Raw genomic sequence first — 22,151 nt, forward strand, 5'->3', positions numbered from 1 at the left:
TCATTTTTATTCTCACAACTGACCTATGAAGGGGATAAAATTACATAGTCTCATTTTTTTTTTCAGCTAAGGAAACTCCTTTGAAAGGGTTTATAAATCTGAACCTAAGGACCTTCTCTTCTTCAATTTTGGATGGTCCCAAACTGAGATAGCTCCTGTCTCCTACCTCTGCAGGCATCAGGCTGCTTCTCCTGTATCCCATCTGTGCTTGGGTGAAATAAACTTAACATCCAGCTTTAGCCTCTACATAAGTTTTGGATGATGACGAGCTCTTTATTTTTTTGGCTTTAAAAAAAAAGCTGTTATTCAGAGTACCCCAGTCACTTTGTGGAGTAAATTAGGTGGTGAGGTAAGCTTGCTAATGTGTGTTGTAAAAGACCTTATCTAACAGCAGAGAAAATTAAGTCCTGGAAAGGATTTGCCTCAATAGTCAGTCATATGCCTTGCTTTATAGTGTGCCCAGCCAATATGGAGATGGGGGGTGCGTGTGGAAAAAGACAGAGTTAAATATTTTATTTTTAAGCACTAAATATTTATTGACAGAATATCTCTCCAGGCGGTGTTCACATGCTTAGAACTGACGCTTTTAACTTGGCAGTGCCGTTTAAGCAAACAAGCTCAGTCGGTTGAGCGCAATGATTAACAGGAAGCTGGGGAGCTGACACAGTTGACAACCTTTGGCCACGAGAAGAGGCCGGGTTTGAGTCTTGTGGCAATGACTAGCAGGGTGGCCCCTCGCCCTTTAGTGATTTTACTATGGGGACAGGTGGGCACACTGGAATCACAACCTTCCTGAGGTAACTTCTTTTTGTGTAGGAACAGGTTGCTGATTAGTGGGAGACTGAGCAAAGCAAATCCAAAGGAATTACTTCAGAAATGCATCAAAGAAAGGTGGAAACGCAACGCAGCTGTAAATGGAAGAAAGAAAAAGTACGAGAACGGTCCACTGGAAGGACATGAAACAGCCCATCAGAACTGCATGTACTGAAAGGATGAAAATGGATTCTGGAGAAAATGTAAGTTAAATATTTATCTCCACTCTCGTCAGATCTCAAGAGACATTTTACTCATTTCCTGGTTTTGAATAATGGGCTCTTGGAAGCACTGTCTTTTTAGTGTGTCTCTCGTCACGGCCCTGATTTTCATATTTGTTTACAATAACAAGCTATGGGAGAAGAAACGTCTTCTGAGGGCGTCTCTTACCAATGCTTCGCTCTTAGCAGAAACCTGTCATCAGATTCTTAAGGGGAAGGTTTTTTACTTAACAGAGAATGCGTTGAAAACTACCCTCAGTGGATCTGCCTGTTATGAATACATGGTTCAGAGTCACTATATAACAGAAACGCTCTCTGAAGAAGAGGCTGGGTTCCCTTTGGCTTACTCAATGACCATCCACAAAGAATTTGGAACTTTCGAGAGACTCTTCAGAGCTATTTACATGCCCCAAAATGTCTACTGCGTCCATGTGGACGAAAAGGCAGCTGCTGAATTTAAAGATGCGGTAGAGCGATTGCTGAGCTGCTTCCCGAATGCCTTTCTGGCTTCCAAGAGGGAGCCAGTTGTCTATGGTGGGATCTCCAGGCTCCAGGCGGACCTGAACTGCCTGAGAGACCTGGTGGCCTCCGAGGTCCCGTGGAAGTACGCCATCAACACCTGTGGGCAAGACTTCCCCCTGAAAACCAACAAGGAAATTGTTCAGTATCTGAAAGGCTTCAAAGGGAAAAACATTACCCCGGGGGTGCTGCCTCCCGATCATGCTATTGGACGGACTAAATACGTCCACCAAGAAATATTAGACACAAAAAATTCCTATGTGCATAAAACAGAAAAATTGAAAACTTCCCCTCCTCACAACATAACCATTTACTTTGGCACTGCCTATGTGGCCCTCACAAGGGAATTCGCTAACTTCGTCCTCCAAGACCAGCATGCACTTGACCTACTGTCCTGGTCCAAGGACACCTACAGTCCTGATGAACATTTCTGGGTGACCCTCAATAGGATTCCTGGTAAGTAAGTCTCTTAACTTTTGCTTTCATGAATTCACATTGCATGGTCAATATTGAATAAAGTGCTTAAAATATAGTAAAAAAAATAATGTTTCAAAGGTCTTTCCAGTTTCAAATGTGAACTTAAAATGTCTTATCGACATTCTACAAATGAGGAAACAAGACATAGTGGTTAGCAGGGCAGTGGCGGAGCTCTACCATCTGGCTTGATTTTGCTGATATCCCAGCCTCCTTTCTGGGCCCAGAGACCCACTTCGAACATGTGCTGCAGCCTTGACACAGGGCAGGGGACTGAGGGAGCACTGGCTATGCAGATGCGATTAAACCTAGTTCTCTTTTAAGTGTGATGCGCTTATAATCAGGAATAGGTATTATAAATTAATTTTGAATGACAATTTGAACATTTTGATCATATTTTTGGCCTTGTTGACGCTCCTATGGCTAAATTCACAGCCTTTCAAAATAGAGCAGGGTACAACTTTAAATTTTTCATTTGCAAGTTCTGTCCTGAAACTGTGCCAGAATTTAGAGCACCTTAAAGATTTCTAGACCAGTGCCTTCATTTTATAGACAAAGAAACTCGTGTGGTTACGTGATGTGCTCATTACCCGGCTAGTAAGTGACCTTGCCAATTATACACCAGGTCTCCTAAGCCTGATGTTCTTTTTAACTTGATTTTCAATTAGGTCCCAGCTGTTACTAAATTAACTCCTCTTTCCCTGTGACCCAAGTTCCAAATAATGTCAATGATCTCAAGTTGTTTACAGTGAACCGATTCAATTCTTCTAGTTCCATTCAAAATAAAAAATTCAGAGTCAAGGGTCAAGGGAAAAGTCACTTGAATCAATATGAGGATCAGGCTCATGGTTTCTTGAGCCGAGTGGTTCCACCCTGGATGCATGCTATAATCACTTGGAGCTTTTAAAGCTATGCAAGGCCAGGCCCATTTCCCAGAGGGCCTGACTTCCTGAGTGGATTAGCTTCTTTATGTGTTCAGTCTCCAGGATATTCTCAGGAATAGCCAGGCTATTAACTGTTCATTATAGCCATTAGTTTTAGATATTAGTATGCAAAGCTTCATAGACTTACAAAGCTTTTTATTTCCCCCCAACCACTGGAAAACAATTAATGTCCTTCCTTTCCTCCTTTCTTTCTTTCCTTCTTTCCTTTCTTTCTTTCCTTCTTTCCTTTCTTTCTTTCTTTCTTTCTTTCTTTCTTTCTTTCTTTCTTTCTTTCTTTCTTTCTTTCTTTCTTTCTTTCTCTGTCTATCTTTCCTTCCTCCTTAATCTATATATATATATATAAAATAGAGAAATATTCTAATTAGCTGGGATGCCATAACGGGGTTGACATGACAGGAGGAGGTTGCGCGCACAGTGTTGGGGGCGGGGCGGCAGGGGCCTCCTCACACCTGCGCTGGGGGAGGGCCTGATCAGCAGCGGCCATGGCTGCTTCAAGGGCCAGAGAGGGAGGCAGGGCCATACCGGGGACTCGAGGGTGGGCAGCGCCGCGCAATTTTGAATCATGCACTGGGCTCCTAGTTGAGACATAATTGACATAACATTATATAAGTTTCAGGTGTACAACATAATGATTCAATATTTGTACAAATGATCACCACAATAAGCCTAGTTAACATCCATCACCACAAAGGATAGAATTTTTTTTCTTGTGGTAAGAACTTATTAATTTCAGAAAGGAAGGGAGAGGGAGAGATAGAAACATCAATGATGAGAGAGAATCATTGATCAACTGCATCCTCTATACCCCCTATTGGGGATCAAGCCTGCAACCCAGGCATGTACTCTGACCTGGAATTGAACCATGACCTCCTGGTGCATAGATGACACTCAACCACTGAGCCATGCCAGTTGGGCCTTGAGATAAGAACTTTCAAGAATTATTATTGTAGCAGGTTTTAAATATTCAATATAGTATTATTCTCTAAAGTCACCGTGCTGTACCTTACATCCCCAGGACTTATTTATTTCCAGTTTGAAAATAAGTGCTGGGGATGTAAGGTACAGTATGGTGACTCTAAGTAATAATACTGTATTGTTTCTTCCTTTTTCTAATGTCTTTTTTATTTCAGATAGATGATAGATAGATAGATAGATAGATAGATAGATAGATAGATAGATAGATAGATAGATTTCAGAAAGGAAGAGAGAAGGGGAGAGAGATAGAAACATCAATGATGAGGGAGAATCATTGATTGGTTTCCTCCTGCATGCCCCCTACTGGGGATTGAGCCTGAAACCCAGGCATGTGCCCTTGACCAGAATCAAACCCGGGACCCTTCAGTCCACAGGCCGACACTCTATCCACTGAGCCAAACCAGCTAGGGCATAATATTATATTGTTTCTTTTTACCATCTTCCCCCATTTCTCCCACACTACCCTCATTGTCTATGCCTCCTGCACCCTGATTCTGGCAACCACCAGTACTTTCTCTGTGTCTGTGAGTTCAATTGGCTTCCTTTTTTTCTAGATTCCACATATCAGTAAGATAATATGGTATTTGTGTTTCTCTGACTTATGTCATATAGCATAATGCCCTTAAGTCCATCCATGTTGTTGTAAATGGCAAGATTTCTTTTTTTTAAAATCAGTGATATTTAGTATATTAGTTTGGCCTGCTATAGCAAAGTACTACAGGTGGGGTGACTTAAATGTCAGAAATTTATTTTCTCACAGTTCTGGAGTCTGGAAATCAGAGACAAAGGTGCTGGCAGGTTAGTTTCTTCTGAGGCTTCTTTCCTTGGTTTGTAGATGCTGCCTTCTTGCTGTGTCCTCACATGGTCTTCTCTCTCAAGATTTTTTTTTTATGGCTGAATAATATTCCACATTTTCTTTCTTTTTTAAAATGTTTATGTATTGATATGAGAGAGAGAGAGTGAGGAAGGGGAGGGAAAGAGAGAGAAAGAAAAACATCGATTTGTTATTCTGCTTATTTACGCATTCATTGGTTGCTTCTTGTATGTGCCCTGACCAGACATGGTATCTGAAACCCTGACATAACGGGATGATGCTCCAATAAACTGAGCTACTTGGCCAGGGCTACACCACATTTCTTTATCTATTCATCCATCAATGGACATGTAGGTGGTTACCCTGTCTTGGCTATTGTAAATAGTGCTGCAGTGAACATAGGGATGCATATATCTTTTTGAGTCAGTGTATTTGTTACCTTTTAAATAGTGATGGAAGAAATCAGGGCTCAAGAAAGTGAGGTGGGGGAGGTTTGACCATATAGCCTTTCATATGGAATTATAATGTCCAGAATAGGGGAAGTAAAAGCCCTGCTTCTCTCTTATGTGTTTCTTGGACCAAATGTGATGAATAGTATTTGGGTCTGGGCACCATATCTTAAGGGGAGTCATTGACAATACAAATAGAGTAGCCAAGGATAAAAGCCAAATCCTACTTTTTTAAAGAAATTATCAATGACAAAAAAAAAGATGTTTAATCTGGAAAAGGCTTGAAGAGGTATCACTGTCTTTACATAAAGACTTGCTTGTGAGAGAGAAATTGAACCAACTCTAGTTTTGAAAGAAGAATCCAGGATCAGTGGTAGGGGATAAAAGAAGAACCCATTGGCCTGAGGTTAGAATGGATAGCTTCTCAGTGGTGAATAAGCCCCAGGTATGTGTGGAAGCAGAAGCTGGAGAACAACTGTGGAAGAAACTCATTTATCCAGGGTTGGACCAAATGAGAGACCATGATCCTAAATCTCATCAGTTGATTGGACAGAAAGAGTAACACCCTCGCTTCTCAGCATTATTTATCTATTGGAACTGGATTTTTATACCTCTGCTTGGCAGTTACAGGTTAGCAACGCACTAGAAAAAAAAATGTACTTCTCCATGTATTTCAGAAATTTTAAAGAGTGAGCCCTTGAAATGCTCTGCGTGTTACATGTATGAAGGATACTGGCTGGAGGCGGTGGCCCATCCCTGGTACAGCTGACTCCTGTAGGACCTGGAGTGGCCAGAGTGCAGGACTTGGTCATGAGAAGGGGAGAAAACTGGAAGTTTAGGTGGCCACTTGTTTAATTGTTACTCCTGCTATGTGGGTCATTTCTGTTTTAGGGGCCCTTCTAGTTGAGATATGAGTTATTTGTTTTGGTCACTTCTAAGACTGTTTTAGTAGATTGCAGTGACTGTGGGCTAACTAGGATTCTCAAAGAAGTAATAGGCCAGGAAAAAACACACACCTCACAAATGAAATGGCCTCATGGAGACCTAGAACAACACCACCCAGTGGAAATATAATGTGAGCCACAAATGTAATTTTAAGATTTTCTAGTAGCCACATTAAAAGAAACAAAAACAAATGGGTGAAATAAATTTAAATAATGTATTGTGTTTAACGCAATAAAAGGTAACATTTATACATGTAGCTGGTGACTTTCATTGGCTTTGTTTCATTTTTCTGTGTTTCTCGGATTTAAAGATTTAAAAACTGACCAATGAGCCCAGCTGGTGTGCCTCAGTGGTTGAGCATTGACCTATGAACCAGGAGGTCACGGTTCGATTCCCGGTCAGGACACATGCCTGGGTTGTGGGCTTGATCCCCAGTGGGGGGCATGCAGGAAGCAGCTCATCAATGATTCTCTCTCATCATTGATGTTTCTCTCTCTTCCTCTCTCTGAAATCAATAAAAACATACACAAATATTTGGAGTCTAAAAAACAAAATGAACAAACAAAAGTGAACAGACAAAACAAACAGATTCATGGATGCAGAGAGCAGCCTGCTGATTGCCTGATGTGATGAGGTGGGGGCTGGGTGGGAGAGGTTGCGGGATTGGAGGTACAGGTTAGCAGTTGCAGAGTGGTTATAGGGATGTAAAAAAGAAGGGTTAGGCCCAACTGAACTGGAGTCAGTGCATTTCAGACTTTTGCTGACTGTAGAGAATGTTGAACAAATGATCTAAAGATGTGTTTACACTGTAGAGTGAAATGGTTGCTCCCATATGCTGGTGGCATTTAAAGCCAGACAGTCCTGGCTCTGCTACATACAGTCTGTGTAACTTTGGGCAAGAGGCCTGATTTCTCTGAGCCTGGTTCTTCATCTGTATCTTGAGAATAAACTCTCTTCTTGTTGGGCTGTTAGATGGATTGGAGTACACAGATTGTACCGGGTGCATTGTAGGAACTCTTTAAAAATGTCCAGAGGAGGAGCAGACTAACTTCTTAAATGTTTATCTTTGAGGTTTTCGTGCTATTATTTTAAAACTTCTGTGTGTAACCAAAAAACGCCAGGAACATTTGGCTTTGAAGGTGCAAAGATAATTTTTGGTAGCAGTCAGGTTTGTGGCCCACAGAGGGTGCCCTCGGCTGCAGCCGTACTTAGCAATGTGCTATCTGTAGAGCCCTGTGTAGTGGTTTCTCTCTCCTGTCATTAGGAAGCGGCATCTGTGACTAGCTGAAAGCCTGGCCTCCTGTTGCTGTAGACTGGTCTGGAAACAAACCGTCTCCTGTCCTGGTTCTGGAATGCTCTACTTCTGCTGCTCATTCTAGTCTCTTCTCAAGACCCACTAGAAAAGACACTCCCTCAGAGAAGCCTTCCCTGCCCCTTTCCTCTGCCACAGAAGCAGCCACTGCGCTCTTGCTTGGGTAAGAGCATCTCCTCCATGGCATCCTCGCTGTTTGTGTGGATCTCCCCCACTTTGCTCGCATCTCTGCGCCTCCCCCGCTGCACGCACTGAGAGGTGAGAATGTGAACTGGACATCTGCCTAGCCCCCTCATTCTGTGGGTTCCAATCTAATGCTGAATAAGGAGCAAATGAAAGGGAGAGCAAATGAGTGGGAGGGAAAAGAGTATTACTCTGCTTGCCTGATACTTTCTACAAATATTTAATATGTTTAGCAAATAAAGAAAATTATCCTGCAGCTTTGCACAGTGTATTTTCTTCTTTCTCAATTCTGGTTCAGTTTTTACTGTCTACAGGGCAGGAATCCTGCCCCCCGATTCCCAACCCTCCCCGCCTCCTACTTTTCTAAAATATTCGTGGCCACCCTTGCTGAATGCACTAGAAAACACTTAGGGAGTGGTGTTGGCGGTGGGAGCTGTTAGTCATCTGACCGTGTAAGGTCAGTATCACCTCTTTACACATTTTGAAGATGGAAATTGTATGTTTTAGTTCAGGTCTAGAAAAGTAAAGTTAGCAGCTAAGGACATTTGCCAGAGTCATTTTAGCCCGAGAGGTTTTGATGATGGTATCCAGAAAATGTAGTTTATTTGGCTACAACTTGAAGTCCCTGTATAATTGCTAAACTCCAAACACACCTCTAGGCTTTTATGCCAGTTTTCCCCAGGCCCTTCTTTGCCTGGAGGCATCCTGATTATCTTTGAGCAACACTCCCCTCCATTGTTGGGTCAGCACATCCCCCCCCCCCCCCCCCTCCACACACACAGAGTTGACCTTTGTCCTCCATGCCCCAGGTGCTCTGTTCACCTCACAGACAGTCCTTACCTTCTTGTTAGGGTTTGTTGCTTGGGCATTATGGGAACTGACAGAATGCAGAGGCCTGATGGTCAACCAGCACAGTGCTTGGCTTCAGCTTGAATTTGATTCACTTTTGTTGCTGGTATAAAATAAATATAGAGCTGCTTTCATACAAATCCAGAAGTTTTCTTCTCTCCAAGTCACTGACAGCTTACAACAGACGGACAGAATTCCTGGCTGCTTTACAGAGCCTTTGTAGAAGGTGTGTAAACCATCATCATGAGTCCTTAGCAATGTCCAGCACTGGATGTATTACATTTTTTTCTTCCAAGTTAATAGCTTTATTGAGATATTATTTACATACCCCCAAACCGAGGTATGTAATTCAGGTATATCATTCACACACTGTAAAATTCACCAACTTCACCATTCCAAGTGTACAATTCAATGATTTTTATTATATTTACAGAGTCATGCAACTAAGATCCCAATCTAATTTTTTAAATTGTTGACAGTATTACTGATGTCCCCTAATTATGTCCCCCTTTTGCTCCCTTCCTCCCAGCCCCTGCCCCACCCCAGGCTGTCACCACACTATTGTTTATGTCCATTGGTTATGCATAAGTGCATATAGGTCCTTTGGTTAACCTCTTTCCGTCTCCCTCCCCTCCCCTCTGAGATAGGTCAGTCTGTCCCATGCCTCCATGCCTCTGCACCTATTTTAGAATATTTTTATCACCTCCTAAAGAAACCTCATGTCCATTTATAGCTACTTTCCATTTCCACACCCAACCCTTACTTTTCTGTGTGGATTTTCCCTTTCTGGACATTTCGTATACTAGTAAATTGAATCATGTTTTTTTATGTCTGGCTCCTTCCAAATAGTGGAATATTTTTGAGGTTCATCAATGTAGCATGAATCAGTGCATCCCTCCTCTATGTGGATGACTACTATTCTATTATATGGATAAACACTTTGTTTATCCATTAATCCACTGACAGGTACTTGAGTTGTTTCCACTATTTTGCCATTATGAATAATGCCACTATGAACATCCCTGAACAAATCTTTGTATAGACATATTTTCATTTTTCCTGGGTAGATCCCAAGAGTGAAATTGCTGGCTCATATGGTAACTCTATGTTTAACATTTTAAGGAACTGCCAACCTTGTTTCCAAAGCGAAGGCACTATTTTACATTTCCACCAGCAGTATACGAATGTTCCAATTACCCCTCATCCTCACCAACACTTGTTATTGCCTGTCTTCTTACGTAAGCCATTCTACCGGGTGTAAAAGAATATCTCACTGTGATTTTGATTTTCATTTCTCTAATTATTATTATTGGAGAATTGAGTGGATGGAATTTCTCCATTGCTAGTGGAAGTGGGGTTCTTGGGGTGCTGAATTTCCAGAGGCCTCTACGAGAGCATGAGATGTGGTAGAAAGCTTTATTTGCGTGAACTTATATCCCTTGGTTTCCAAAGTCCCATTTCCCTTAAACCAGTCCTGGAAAAGGTGCAGCTGGGGTGTTCGTAGAGCTAGAAGCAAAGCCAGTGTCCAGAGTTTCCCTTCCATGGTGAAGCTGGGTCCAGTGCAGAGTCAGACTAATTCCAGCCCATCAGTCCATTGTGTGGGGGCCACACGGCTGTGGGCCATGTGGGCGAGTGCAGGGTTTGAGAGCCCTACAAGCCAGGAGTCAGGCTCGAGCAGCAAGAGAGAAGAGGGCCAAGAGAGGGAACTATCTTTGTTCAGGAGCTGGTGCATCTCAGATTTCGTGCCCTTGCAGTGGCCACGCCCTTCTGGCCAGTGACCTGCTCCCAGGTGTGACAAACAAGTAGTCACCGTTCTTACGTCATTCAGACCTTACCAGGCACGCGTCCAAATTGCAGCTTCCCTGTGCTCCTGTCCAGTGAGCAATAACTGGGTTACATGAAAATAGCATCATAATGAACAACGACGCTGAACATCTTTTCATGTGCTTGTTGGTCATTGATATATCTTCTCAGGAGACGACTAAGTGCCTTTAGAGGATGAAGAGATGAAATTGTTTAACATTGAATTAGGGACACACTGCATGGCCAAAATGTTAATTTAGGTTTCTACCTCCTCTAAGCAATCAGCTAAGCCTCATTCAAAAAATAAAGCAACCCATTTAATCAAGATACTGTCCTAATATGTAGTTACTATAATTTGACCCCTTTTCCAAGGTTTTATGCAAAACTACAAGTCCTCCTTCTTTTAAGTATCAAACGATTGCAATTCCCGCCTTTCTAATAAAACCAATCAACTATCTTTAGTCTATCCTGTCAACATAAGACACGTTTAAACCTACAGAAAATTTTTATCACAGTTTATTTGAGCAAACTGATGACATTTGCTGGGAAGCAAAATCTCAAGTGCTCCACAAAATAACAGTTTTTCAGTTTCTTCTATGCGCCTGGAATTAAGGTGGGAATGGAAAGAGGATTACATGAAGGTGGGAAAAAGCCAGACAGGGATTGGATTACAGGATAGTCCATAAGATTATATGTTCTCTCAGGGCGGTCACACTTCAGTGGGGTCCTTATTTTTTAAAACACATTTTTAAATTATTTTTCAGAGAGAGGAAGAGGATGGAGAGAGCGGGGGGGGGGGGGGGGCGGGGACATCCATTTGTTTCTCGACTTATTTATACATCCATTGGTTGGTTCTTGTATGTGCCCTGACCGGAGATCGAACCCACAACCTCAGTGTAGCAGGACGATGTTCTAACCACCCGAGCACCAGCCAGGCAGTGTGTTAACCTAGAGAAGCACAAAAACAATGGGCAGGGCTTGCTTAAAGCAAAGATAACCCTTTTACTGAAGAAGTTATAAGCCTGGGGCATGACAACTCACCATCACCTGCCCAGTTAGGAATTCATGATCGATCACCCGGGGAGGTTACTTTTGGTGAGATGTATTACAGAGCCCCTTTATGTCCACTGCCCTCATCCTCCCAGCGTTTTAAGCAGTGAAATGAAGGGCTGTGCCGGAGTCCTAATTAGTATTTTTGTGGCTTTTACTTTTTGTTTCTTCCATTTTACAAGATTCACTCCTTGGCTGTGATCTCCTTTCGTGTGTGTGCATTGCTTGGCCTGTGCTAGCTACCTTGGACCACCTAGAAACTTCGGAGGGCTTGTTTAACCCACATCACTTAGTTGCTGCAAATACGAATTCCTGTGTTACTGAGCTTGACAGATTTAGACAATGTCTGACAGGATTTCCCAATCATTTGTTTTTACCTCAGATGATTTATAAATGTGTTCACAGCTTTCTCCTTATTAGGAATGAAGCGAGCTCCAAATTCCTATCATCTTTGCAATCTTAACTAATCTCTGTAGCTTTGGAGAAAAATTCGAACATTTTTTATGAAAGGTAAACCAGCCACCTTTGTAGAACTGTCCATTCAAATGCTGAGGCGTGTGCCGCTCTTTTTAGTTGCCTTTGAGAGTTTACAGGACGCAGCTCTGCTCTGCGAGACTCCAGCATCTTCGGTCTCAGGCACAAGCTCTGCGAGGGACAGGGTTTAAGGCGTTTCTTGCTTTCCAGATTCTAAGCCGTAAAAGGGAAGGTTAAGATAGGAGGGGAAATGAAGGCAGAATTGAGAATGAAATTCATTGCTATGATAAGTCACTATTGATAAGAAAATAGAAACCTGAGCTTGTTCTGAAGGTCATAGATTAAGCCTGTAAAACTCAAAGGCTAACACGAGCCAAATAAACAAGGTTTAAGTTTATGTGGGCCGCAAAAAAACAAAAGCTTCATTTTTCATAGAAACGTAGGTTTATTTTGATAGAGACATGCTGAATACAAAGGGCTGAAATAAATGAGTAATCATTAACATAAAATAAAACATTTTAATAAAAATTAATATTTTTTTTGAACATTAACTCACCAGACACTGAATAACTACACAAATTAACAAGCGGAATGCAGCACGGCCTGCACTCAGTTCTGTGTTGATGAGCACAAAGGGTTTTTGAATTAGTTTTTTAAAAAATCTATTTTATTGATTTCAGAGAGGAAGGGAGAGGGAAAGAGAGATAGAAACATCAATGATGAGAGAGAATCATTGATCGGCTTCCTCCTGTATGCCCCACACTGGGGATCGAGCCCACAACCTGGGCATGTGCCCCTGACTGGAATTGAAGCAGGACCCTTCAGTTTGTAGGCCGGCACTCTATCCACTCAGCCAAACTGGCTAGGGCTGTGTTTTTAACAAACCTTTCTGGTGATGAAATGTTAAACAGAAGTTTGCAAACTTTTTTGGGGGTGGGGTGGGGGGGAGGTAATCCTCACCCAAGGATAATTTTTCCATTGATTTTTAGAGCGAGTGGAAGGGAGGGGGAGAGACAAAGAGAGAGAAACATTGATGTGAGAGAGACACATCGATAAGTTGCCTCCTGCACACACCCCGACCGGGGCCAGGTATCAAGCCTACTCTCAACCAGAATTGAACTCATGAGCCTTCAGTCCTTGGGCTGGCACTTTAACCACTGAGCAAATTGGTCAGGGCAAGCTAAACTATTCTTGTCCCCAAGCCATAGACACCCCTAGTTTGGCTGAAAAATTTTGAAAACCAATGTTTTGGTAAAACAATAGAGTCAGTTATTCTGCTAGGGTTAAGCTATTAACTTCCACATGTAAATTTAATGGTAAGTTTCATCTTGAAATGATAATTGGCTGTGACTTATTTTGGGTAATTTATTTTTCATTTTCTAATGCCCTAAATTTCAGGTTCTTCATATTTCTAATTGCTACATTTATGCTGCCAGAAAATTGTCGCCTATCTGTGCGTGCTTTGAATGTGCCTATTTGAATCTGTGCACTGTTTTTTGCAAGTATTTGCTTAGCTTTCTTAGCAACCAGGAAGTGTTTCCATGATACCGTTGTTACATCAAACTCAGATGCAGGTCACTTCAGCTCATAGTACCATGATATGATCTAGCATGACCACCTTCCGGACCTGCCACCTAGGCCTTTACAATTCTGCATATTAAACTCCTTCCCCTTCTCTAAGGTGAGAATTTGAAATAATGTTTCGGGTTTTGTGATCTAGACAACAACTCCTTCTGTTGCTAATTAGATGGATGGTATAGAAAGTAAAAATGATTCAGTCCCAGGAGAAGGAGGGTTTTCCCCGGTGACCCCCACTGGAGGGCACTCAGTTATGGGAGAATTATCATTTCAGTTAAAGGTGTGCTTGGAAATGTCTTCTTCCTTCTCCTCGTCAACATCCCGGTCATCATTATTTAAAAAAGAAGAAGAAAAGAAGGCTCCATCTACAAACCATCGGGCTACACAGAACAGAATTGCTCACATGGCTGTCCTTTCTGGTGAATTATTCTTAGTTCAAGGGGGAAAATTAATCCTGATATTTTATAATTAAGCATGACACGCAGAGTCACTTGACATGCTATAATCACAAAGCAAACCACACAGAAATGGTTTTTCAAGGAACAGCCATCAGTGAGCCCGAGAATTGATACAATCTCACCTCACTTACCTAACCTTTCTGCAAATATTACTTAACCTCTCGATGCTACTTCAACAAACTTTATCAGAGCCAGTCCTTCAAGTGACCTTTCTGCTGTTATTTAACATTATAAATCTAGTGATTCTGCTCAAGCCTGTGTTCCCTCCATTTCTTTCCCAACTAAAGAATAGCAGTTAATTGAGAATGGAAAAACAAGTCCCAGAACAATTATGAAAGAATAATGAAGTTTGAATTAGTACATGCAATTAAACAAAGGTAAGATGCACAAGAAGGTGCGAATAGAGGTCAGTGCTCATGTGTGTTTATAGTTAGGTCTCTGTAGGCGGACCCTGAAAGGGAAGAGATGAAAAAACCTACAGGTACAGTAAAACTATGCTTCCACATAACTAGAAATTGGCTTAAGGAAAAAAAATCACGGAGGCCTTAGCCCATGATATTCTAATATATAAATTGAAAGCTTATGTAAACATGGGTTTCAACACTCCTTTTCTTTGTAGTTGAAAATTGCACTTTCTAATGCCCAGATGATTCTGGACCCATTCAACACGCATTGAACACAGGCCCCGTCGAGTTGCGGGGCTGTAATAGCAACAGGAGGCCCAAGTCCGGCACTCCCGGAGCTCACCCTCACCCTGCCTGGCACTTTGAGATGATGGCTTACTGACGAATGGTTTTCTCTGGTGCCATGTGAATTGAGAAGCTCCGATTCAACAGTTCTTCCCAGGAAGGTTCTCTACTTTGCTTTCCTGTTTCTGTGTTTTTGCTCTCTTATGATTTCTCCAACTGAACCGCCTCCTGCACGCTCTGCGTGTCTGAATCTAACCAGCAAAGCCCTTTCTAACCAGTCAAGCTCCATTTCTAACCATCTTTGTCCTCTGACCTCCCAAGACATTTAGTAGATAACTTCGGGTTTGGAACTTACCCATAGTCTTTCCTGTTTTGCTGTTATATTTTCTGTTGTATGTATTTTGAGGCCTACAGGACAGGGGCCGTACTCACACTTGAATTCCATCACTGTGCTTAATGAACTCACCTCACACATACCGTTACATAGCTCACGTGAGCTGGAAGGCACCGCAGAGAACATCCTATTTAAGGCGAAGCAAACAGGATCTAAGGTCACATAACCAGTGAAAGGTGGATAGTGACTTGCACCAGGCCCTGTGGTATTACTGTGGGAGTTAGTGGACAACCCTTCCCTGACACACAAGAAGAAACACATTTCTCATGGTTTCCCCCAGAAATTTGATTGAAAGTTGTGTGTTTTTGGTCATTTAATCTATCTGGTTAGCCTCTTCAGAGTTATTGTTTGTCAAAATAAGTTATTGTTTGTTCCCAATTCTGATTGAGGCACTTTTACCCAGGGGCACCTGGAACCAAGGGCGCTGTGGACTCCATTCATTCATTCATTCAACACATATAAATGGGTAAATAAATAGTATAAATATGGTAATGTACATACTTCCACATTACAAAGTTGAGGGGTTGGAAAAATAAGTCTAGACTTTCCTCTAATTCCCAATCATGAATTCCATAATGTCCCTGGGACTTTAAATCTTTCCCCATCTTCGTTTATTTAAGAAAAACCTCAACCAGTATGCAGTATCTGATGTTCTGTGAATATCTACAGGCCTAAAAGCCTTGTTGGAGCCTTGGAATTGTTTCTAGGACACACTATTAATTAAGGAGTAGGTAGCACCTTTACCTCACAGTTTCAGAGGTTTTACTTACATCTAATATTTTCACTATTATTAATGTGTGCATTATACATATATATGGGCTGCCGTGTACTTTCCCACCATGGTTTCTTTTGCTCCTGTTCCTCCTCCACTTGGCACATGTTTCCGGGGAGCAGCCCTTCAGCCAAAGTCTTTGCTGGTGCTCCTTTGGCAGCAGGATGAAATCCAAGTTCTCAGCACAACACAAGGCCTGACGCTTCCCTCACAGGCCTGACAGCCTGGCTGGCAGCACACTAGCCGTGCAGCTCCCTCACCTCCTCCTCCAGGGCTCGCAGCACCAGGCACGTGCTCCCCTGCCCCTTCACACACAAGCCTGGAGGGGCCCAGTGTCGGAGGACTCTCCATCTCCCCTCCCCTTTGATTATCTCTTTATTTCACTGGGATCTGAGTCTCCCATCATTTCAAAGGAAGGACACCCTCTTCATTTTGGAACCGTGTTCTAGATAGTATCACAACTGGAAAAAGGTCTTTAAAGTGCACAAAAAGTAAAGACTTCTAAATGGAATGAAGAGTAGCCCTGGAGGGGTGGAGGAGAGGGGCGGTTAAACATGTCTAGCCAGAATAATTAGCTAGTCCAGGAATAGGTGCTTACAGAGCAGGGACAGGTGCGGTTGTCAGGGCTGTGAGAGTCAACCCTGTGCTTGCCTGCAGCCAAAGGCAGGCTGGGAGGCCGAGTCGCTCAGTCTCAGTAGCAAAAAAATTGCATGGGGTCTATTTCAGACAAGCAGACCAGATGCCTATGAGGAAGGAAAGGTAACAGCCTTGCTTTATGCTGCAACAGGTTTTTAAAAAGTTCTCCCATAAGGATTTCTTAAGAACAGAACCTGAGGGTGGGGAAAGTTGGCCCAAGGACAGCTGAAAGGGCAGAGAGGAAAAACAGGTATATTTTCAGCACACAAACAATGCATTTGAAGTAATGGACTGAATACAAAAGTTCTTAATTTGCCCAGTGTCTACATTTCTTACTATAGAAACATTGTTAATGCCTGTGTATATTGAACCCCTGTATTATTGGCCAGTTGGAAATAATCATGTAAACAGCCCCGTTGGCCTAATTAACTTATGTATCTGTACACTGAGCACTTGGTCAAATTGCAAATATATATTTTTCTCTTCTGTTAATACTCACTGGAGGACATTTTGCCATTGACTTTTAGAGAGAGTAGAAGGGAGGGAGGGAGAGACAGAGAGAGACAGAGACAGAGAGAGACACATCAATTGGTTGCCTCCTGCACATGCCCAGACTGGGGCTGGGGGATCAAGCCAGCAACTGAGGTGTGCCCTTGACTGGAATGGAACCCGGGACCCTTCAGTCTGCAGGCCAACACTCTAACCATTGAGCCAAAGTGACTAGGGCAAACTATAAATATTTTTTTTTTTAATTTATTTTATTGAGTTTTTACAGAGAGGAAAGGAGAGAGATAGAGAGTTAGAAACATCGATGAGAGAGAAACATCGACCAGCTGCCTCCTGCACACTCCCCACTGGGGATGTGCCCGCAACCAAGGCACATGCCCCTGACCGGAATCGAACCTGCGACCTTTCAGTCCGCAGGCCGACGCTCTATCCACTGAGCCAAACCGGTTTCGGCAGCAAACTATAAATATTTTTAACACTCATTCTAAGTCAACAGGCTTTGCCAAACTAGATACTGAAATTACTCTCTGTTGTTTTGAAATAGAACATACAATAACCTAATATTTAAAGGAATTATTTAGAAAAAGATGCCGAAACCGGTTTGGCTCAGTGGATAGAGTGTCGGCCTGCGGACTGAAAGGTCCCAGGTTCGATTCCGGTCAAGGGCATGTACCTGGGTTGCGGGCACATCCCCGGTGGGGGATGTGCAGGAGGCGGCTGATCGATGTTTCTCTCTCATCGATGTTTCTGATTCTCTATCTCTCTCCCTTCCTCTCTGTAAAAAATCAATAAAATATATATTTTTAAAAAAAAAGAAAAAGAGAAGCTTGGGATTGCATTTTCTGTTATCCTGAACTTTCAGTTGTTCTCTTGGCTTTACTCCTTAGAAACACTAAGGATGAGATTGATCTGCTTTACCCACATAATGGCTGCATTTTCTTTTTCCACTTTGCCTACAAATCCAATGGTGGAGGCTACGTAGAGTGTATTTATGATGGGTCTTAAAGAAGGAGGAGAGGAAAGGCAGAGAGGACAGAATGTCCAAGCTGGGAGAATGCGCAATGGGAGCAATGGCAGTGAGAAGAAGGAAACAGACGTGTGCTCAGGGAGCCCTGTGCCCTTCAGTGGGGGTGGGTGCTGACTGAAAGCAGGCAACCCCCACACCTGTATTGTTCTAGTTCTTTGATAGCAGGGCAGAGACTTGTCAAAAGGAAGGAGAGAGTGTGCATTAAAGGACAGGATTTCTTCATGGGGTGGAGTGGGGCTCAGTCTCCATTGTGAGACTAGGGTGGAGGCACTGAGGCATTTAGTTCAGATTAACAATGAGGAGCAATGGGAAGGCATTTAGCAGTTGAACTGGTGCTTCAGAGTAATTTTAAGTAAAATATATGAATCTACATTTAAAAAGCACTGGTGCAAAAGGGAACGGTGGAAGAAAAGAACCTTTTTCAGTGGTTCTCAACCTTCTGGCCCTTTAAATACAGTTCCTCATGTTGTGACCCAACCATAAAATTATTTTCGTTGCTACTTCATAACTGTAATGTTGCTACTGTTATGAATCTTAATGTAAATATCAGATATGCAGGATGGTCTTAGGCGACCCCGGTGAAAGGGTCGTTCGACCACCAAAGGGGTCGCGACCCACAGGTTGAGAACCGCTGTAAGTGGAAGAGCTTGGTACTCCTTAGCCAAAACACTATTATTTGCAAATAGGGAAACCAACGTTCATCTCCTAGGACTAGGTGGTTGAGAAGCTTAACCGGCAGGAACAGTGTCTGAGGATGCTCTTCGGGTGGTTAAAACCGGAATAGCCCCAAGGTTCCCCAATCTGAGCTGTTACTTGTGGCCAGGATTCAAGTAAAGCTTTAAGGTCTCCTCTAAATCAGGGTGTGAAGCTCGAAACTTGTTCCTGTGACCCCGACATTCTGTGACAGGCCCCACAGTGGATGCTGGAGGGGGGAGAAGAGGCGCTGTCACCTGACCTCAAAGTCACAGGGCCAGGATCCCTGCCGTTCAGATCCCCCAGGACTGGAGCTGAACACGGTAGGGCGGGGCAGGAAAGCTTTATGGAGGAGCCAGGAGGGATGAGCTTTATTTTCCTTGTCACCTCAGTTACTTGTTTTCATTGAAGCAGCGTAGTTGAGAGTGGAGGCTACGTTATACCCCGTGGATCACACTGGGAGAGCCGAGCGACCAGGTTATGTATGGATCACTGCCCCGAGCGGCGAGAGGGGTGAGTGCCGCAGCCAGTCGGATGACTAGCAGGAAACGCCTGCCTGCCAGAACACATCATTTCAACTTTGGCTTTCCCTGTGCTAATTCCCTGAATGGCAATAACAAGGGGCGGGGAGAGAAGGAGAGGCGGGGGAATGGGAAATGAAAGAAAAGAGATCTGAGAAACTAAATCTGCAGGGGAAAGCAGTTAGCAGAGTTTTAGTGAAACAGCTCGCAGATGCAAGCCCGGAAGCAGAGGGAGGGAGCAAGGCTGGGCTTAAGAACCTGCTGCTGGGATTTAGACAAAGGCGTTTTGAGAGAGGCAGAGAACCAGGCGGGATCAGTTGCTAATGTCAGCATGGGGACGGAGCCTGCAGCTGGACTCCCGGCATGAAACTGAATACATTCCCAGCGTCTCCTTCAGGGTAGAAATGGCTGGAGCATGTACCAAAATAAGAACTCAGAGGAAAAAGTAAGTTTGGGAAAAGACTTACAGATTTCCACCGTCTTTGAAATCTTGCTCTTCTGTGAGGCATGTCTTCATCGATGCGTTACCTTTTTATAGTTTCTGTCTCTTGTGTCATAATTTTTATCGTGTTCTATGTGTTCATATTTGGGGGAGAGCAAGGCTTCCAGAGGCTGAATAATTCGGACACTCTGATGCTGACTCAAGTTTGCGCATCCTTTATCAAAGGCAAAACACCTTTCCTGTGGCGAGACAAACTGATGATCTATCAGAAGCCTTCTTGCAGAGAATATCTGACCCAGAGCCACTACATCACGGCCCCATTATCCAAAGGAGAGGCTGGGTTCCCTTTGGCATACATAATGGTCATCCATCACAATTTTGATACCTTTGTAAGGCTCTTCAGAGCTATTTACATGCCCCAAAATGTCTACTGCGTCCATGTGGACGAAAAGGCAACAGCTGAATTTAAAGATGCGGTGGAGCGATTGCTGAGCTGCTTCCCGAATGCCTTTCTGGCTTCCAAGATGGAGCCGGTTGTCTATGGTGGGATCTCCAGGCTCCAGGCGGACCTGAACTGCATCAAAGACCTGGTGGCCTCCGAGGTCCCGTGGAAGTACGCCATCAACACCTGTGGGCAAGACTTCCCCCTGAAAACCAACAAGGAAATAGTTCAGTATCTGAAAGGATTTAAAGGGAAAAACATTACCCCGGGGGTGCTGCCTCCGGCTCATGCTATTGGACGGACTAAATATGTCCACCGAGAGCATCTGGGCAAAGAGCTTTCCTATGTGATAAGAACCGCAGCTCTGAAGCCGCCCCCTCCCCATAACCTCACCATTTACTTCGGCTCTGCCTATGTTGCTCTGTCAAGAGAATTTTCCAACTTTGTTCTCCGTGACCCACGGGCTGTTGATCTGCTCCAGTGGTCCAAGGACACTTTCAGTCCTGATGAGCATTTCTGGGTGACGCTCAATAGGATTCCAGGTATGTGAGCTCCGTATTTGGCGTGATGGTGATGCCACCCTTGAAAGGGCTTCTCGAGAGCCGGTTCTTTTCATTTGAGTAGAAGATGAAAACTAAAACACACAGTTCTCACCCCTAACCATTTCTAAAAGCAGAATGATGTTTTTTTATGTGATAATACAATATTGTAGCACAGCCAAATAATACTTTTCAATGGTGTTGCTTTGCAGTTCATCATGTTCTCTTGCAATTATCATCCTACGAAGTCTTTACCACAATAGATATTATTGTTCTCAATCCCCACTAGAGTTCTTTCTCCCAAATTTGTCAAACTTGCTCTAACCCCAGGGCCTTTTTCTCGCCCATTCTCCTGCCTACCCCTCCACAGGCACAGGCTCCTTCTTGTCAGCCAGATGTCCTCTGAGCTGACCACCCCACCCTGTCTTTCCTTCAAAGAGTTTATTACCCTCTGGAATTGTCATATTTACTTATTTGCATGGGTTTCTTCTTGGCCTCCTCTGCATTAGCTCCATGAATCAGGCCATTTTCTATCTTATTAACTCCTGTGTCCTCAATGTTTAGAACTCAAAGTAAATGCTCAATAAATATATATTAGGTGAGTGAGTGAATGAATGAATGAATGAATGGCAAAGTATAAGGCTTTACTATGGTATCACAGCCGTTTCCCAGTAAACTGAGAAATATATGGACTCAGGCCTGTACCAAATCATAGGTGTAGACTTACAAAAAAAAATACATACATATATATATACACATACACACTCACACACCCTATCTAATAAAGAGGGAATATGCAAATTGACCGCCACACCATCACAAAGATGGCTGCACCCACAGCGGAGGCCAAGTTCCTGTAATGAGCCTTAACGAGCAATCAGCAGGGACCTGAGGCTGCGTGGCGCTGGGCCAGGGCAGGGGGCCTAAGGCTGCACCTCCCCCCCACCCAGTGGGGCTTGACAGCGGACCTGAGGCTGCACCCGCTGCCTGACGGGGCTTGATGGGGATCCCTGACCATGCCCCCACCCGGCAGGGCTTGACAGGGGACCTCAAGGTGCACCCCCTCCCCAGCCCAGGCTGGGGGACCTCAGGCTGTGTTCCCTGCCCAGCAGGGCTTGACGGGGGACCTCAGGCCATGCCACCTGCCGGGCGGGGCTTGACAAGGGTGGGGCCGGCCGGGTCTGGATCTCGCCCAATGAGGGTGGGGCCGGCTGGGTCTGGGTCTCATGTGATTTTGAGGCACCACGGGTGGGCAGGGACTTGACTTTGGGTCACGTGGTGTGCCCCAGACTCTGAGAGGAGGAAGATTTTCATATACATTTTACTAATTTTCTTTCATCTCTGACACTTCTATTATAGAGAAAGGGCAAATAGCAATATTAAAATATTTCCTCTAATTAATCCCCTTTTAATGTGCATGCATTTCATGCACTGGGCCACTCGTATGTATATATATTTGTGGGGTGTTTTTTTTTTTTTTACTTCAGATAAATAATGAGGCTCTAGGAGAAGTTCTTTTCTTTTTCATCAAAAATATTCCTACTTTTACTAATCGAGTAGATCAACTATTTTTAAAACTATAAAAAACACAATAGGATTTCTCCTGAAGGAAACAGCATGCTTTGAAC

At 43.5% G+C, this 22,151-nt stretch overlaps 2 protein-coding genes across 3 annotated transcripts in view; both read left to right on the top strand.

Moving 5' to 3' along the window:
- Nucleotides 1-677: 677 nt before the first annotated feature.
- The window catches only part of GCNT2 (glucosaminyl (N-acetyl) transferase 2 (I blood group)), a 101,490-nt gene continuing 80,016 nt past the window's right edge, over nt 678-22,151 (top strand). For both annotated transcript variants that reach the window (XM_059688615.1, XM_059688622.1), the window contains exon 1: nt 678-2,009. In XM_059688615.1, coding sequence (XP_059544598.1) covers nt 1,088-2,009 — 922 coding nt within the window. In that variant the 5' untranslated portion in view covers nt 678-1,087. The remainder of the gene's footprint in view (nt 2,010-22,151) is intronic.
- Nucleotides 19,221-20,534, top strand: LOC132230722 (N-acetyllactosaminide beta-1,6-N-acetylglucosaminyl-transferase-like). Its single transcript, XM_059688627.1, has one exon. It carries the CDS (start codon nt 19,608-19,610, stop codon nt 20,532-20,534), a length of 927 nt encoding a protein of 308 aa, XP_059544610.1. The 5' UTR covers nt 19,221-19,607.

This window comes from Myotis daubentonii, chromosome 3 (genome assembly GCF_963259705.1).
Source record: "Myotis daubentonii chromosome 3, mMyoDau2.1, whole genome shotgun sequence".
Lineage (NCBI taxonomy): Eukaryota > Metazoa > Chordata > Mammalia > Chiroptera > Vespertilionidae > Myotis > Myotis daubentonii.

Bases quoted from the DNA above. Each gene is read 5' to 3' on its own strand.
- LOC132230722 (XM_059688627.1), top strand. From the start codon at position 19,608: ATGTCTTCATCGATGCGTTACCTTTTTATAGTTTCTGTCTCTTGTGTC.